The sequence below is a fragment of the Galeopterus variegatus genome, unplaced genomic scaffold, assembly GCF_000696425.1.
Source record: "Galeopterus variegatus unplaced genomic scaffold, G_variegatus-3.0.2 Scaffold8011, whole genome shotgun sequence".
NCBI lineage: Eukaryota > Metazoa > Chordata > Mammalia > Dermoptera > Cynocephalidae > Galeopterus > Galeopterus variegatus.
The window spans coordinates 1,278-3,658 of NW_007734122.1; the positions used below are offsets into that span (position 1 = coordinate 1,278).

Consider the following 2,381-nt stretch of genomic DNA (forward strand, 5'->3'; position numbering starts at 1 on the left):
TATTCAGCTGTTAAATATTTTTACTTGTGTACTACTAATTTATGTTTTGGAGGAAACTTTCAAATCTGGTTAATCCTCATAGGTTGCCAAACTTGTTTTATGTAACAGCATATGCTTTCTTTCTGTTTTGAATATTGTAGGGCTAGTGGAACCTACCATGAATTGTTCTGGTTGGGACTGACATACGAAAGTCCTTCTGAGGGCTTCACTTGGAGTGATGGCTCTCCTGTGAGTAATTTGATTTAATATATTATTTTCTTATTTTATCATGTATTTATGTTGATGTTATCCTTTGGCTTAATCCAAATTTTTAATGTGACAGGTCATGAAGATAGCTAGAGACATTTTTCTATGCAAAATACACACTTTAGGACCACTATCCTGCCCCTGCCCAGATTAGTTCTCCTATTCACCCAAGACATAGCTGTCATTGATTGGATGAAAACAAACAAAAAAAAACAATGAAAACTCATTCTACTAGTCTATATAAAATAATAGCTTTATTCTACCATGCAAAATTGTTGCGCAGTAGTTAAACCAAAAAAAAAAACAATGAAAACTCATTCCACTAGTCTATATAAAATAATAGCTTTATTCTACCATGCAAAATTGTTGCGCAGTAGTTAAACTCCTTAAAAATTGAATGTTTTGTAGCCTCTTATAGATTAGTAAAACTGAAAACACTTTTGATACTCCCATTAATAACTGTTAAGCTTTATCAGAGTTCTCCATTCTCAGGAATGGAGAAATCAGAGATTATGGCACAGGCTGGCAATATTTAGTAGCTCTAATTATTTTGTATGATTTGAGTTTTACCTCCTCTTATAACCCACCAGCAACTTTTCAAGGCAGTTGGGTAAAATGGTTTATTAGATAGTTCCATTGATATTTGGATTTTATATTTACATCTCTGGAAAATAGATCATAATGCTTACTCCGAAATCCTGTGGGCTATGATTCCATGTTAAAAACTACATAGATGACTTAAACCAGGGATTCCATTTGTTTCCACTGTTCATTTTGGCAAAGTCTGATAGCTTTGTTAGCAACAGTTTATAGGTCTTTTTCTTTAGTGAGAAGAATTCATTGTATTTCTTTATCCTACTCATTTTAATAAAGAGAAAGCTTCTAACAACACACTGAAAAATTACCCTTTAAAAATGGGTTATAAACTTAGGAACTCCCAATACTGAGAAGTGGAGTGTTATCTTGGCCAAGTTTTCCCTGTATATAAATTCCAGCTTTGTGGCCCTTGAATCCATTCTATTTAATGATAGTAAAGAAAATTTTATGATAATCCATTACACACTCTATTTGACTTCAAAAGTTTCCATGTGATTAAGGCTATTTCTTTCCCGCTCATGTTCGTAAACTGTGCTTTCAAAGCAAAGCTTGTGAAAAAATGTAAATGGATTTTTAAAAATGCAAACATTTTTCCTTTCCTGTTTAGATAAATGATCGCACTCTCCTAACATAAATGTTTAATGGTTGCGTTTCAATGTTTCTAATGTAGGTTTCCTATGAAAACTGGGCTTATGGAGAACCTAATAATTATCAGAATGTTGAATTTTGTGGTGAGATGAAAGGTGACCCTGGTATGCCCTGGAATGATATTAATTGTGAACACCTTAACAACTGGATTTGCCAGATACGTAAAGGTAGGGTCCCCTGTCTTCTTTATCTCACATTGGACAACTAAACTCTTGACACCCCAATATCTTTCCTTTATTAGTGAAATCAAACAAACAAAATAACATAATAAGGGAACTGTCAGAGGCATCATTTTACATGATAAGAATGAAGTCACTGAGCACAGATAAATGTTCCAAAGGAACAGAAGATCAAAAGGCCACACGGGAATCTTGGACAAGAGTCACGTCCTCCAAAATAATTCCCAGGAGCAGCTCTGATTCTGGTCCAGGTTCTAGTGACAGGAGTGGGTGGGTATCCTACATTGTAAGCAGAGTTATGAAAATACAATTTCTTGTTTGGAATTTCCACGTTGTGACCTTCTATGTTAGCCGACAAATGAAAGTCTTTCCAACACTGTATATTCTAAGTATTGATTTCTCAAGTAAATGTTCAACACAGAGGACTAGTACCATTTGGAGGCCCCTGATGCTGTCAGACCCACCTTGTTATTGATGGTCAAAAATATGAATGTGAACAGTCGTTATCTGTGACTCAGAAAGTTCCACATATCATTGAGGTCAGAGGATCCAGGTTCTATGTCAAGATAAACAAACACATAAACAAGCCTACCCTTGAACCACTATAGACACCCACTTCCTCTGTTGTAAACAGATAAATGGAGCTGCATTGCCCTCTGCTGTTGGGGAATGTTGTCAGCTGTTTCAATTCTGCTAGAGGCACTGTACAGC

General features: G+C 35.4%; 1 protein-coding gene across 1 annotated transcript in view; it reads left to right on the forward strand.

The window, feature by feature from the left end:
* The first annotated feature begins 151 nt into the window (after positions 1-151).
* Positions 152-2,381, forward strand: part of LOC103608100 (macrophage mannose receptor 1-like) — a 40,613-nt gene continuing 38,383 nt past the window's right edge. Inside the window, exons 1-2 of the mRNA XM_008592543.1 lie at positions 152-228; positions 1,514-1,670. Of these exons, the coding sequence (XP_008590765.1) occupies positions 1,580-1,670 (91 nt within the window). The 5' untranslated portion in view covers positions 152-228; positions 1,514-1,579. The remainder of the gene's footprint in view (positions 229-1,513; positions 1,671-2,381) is intronic.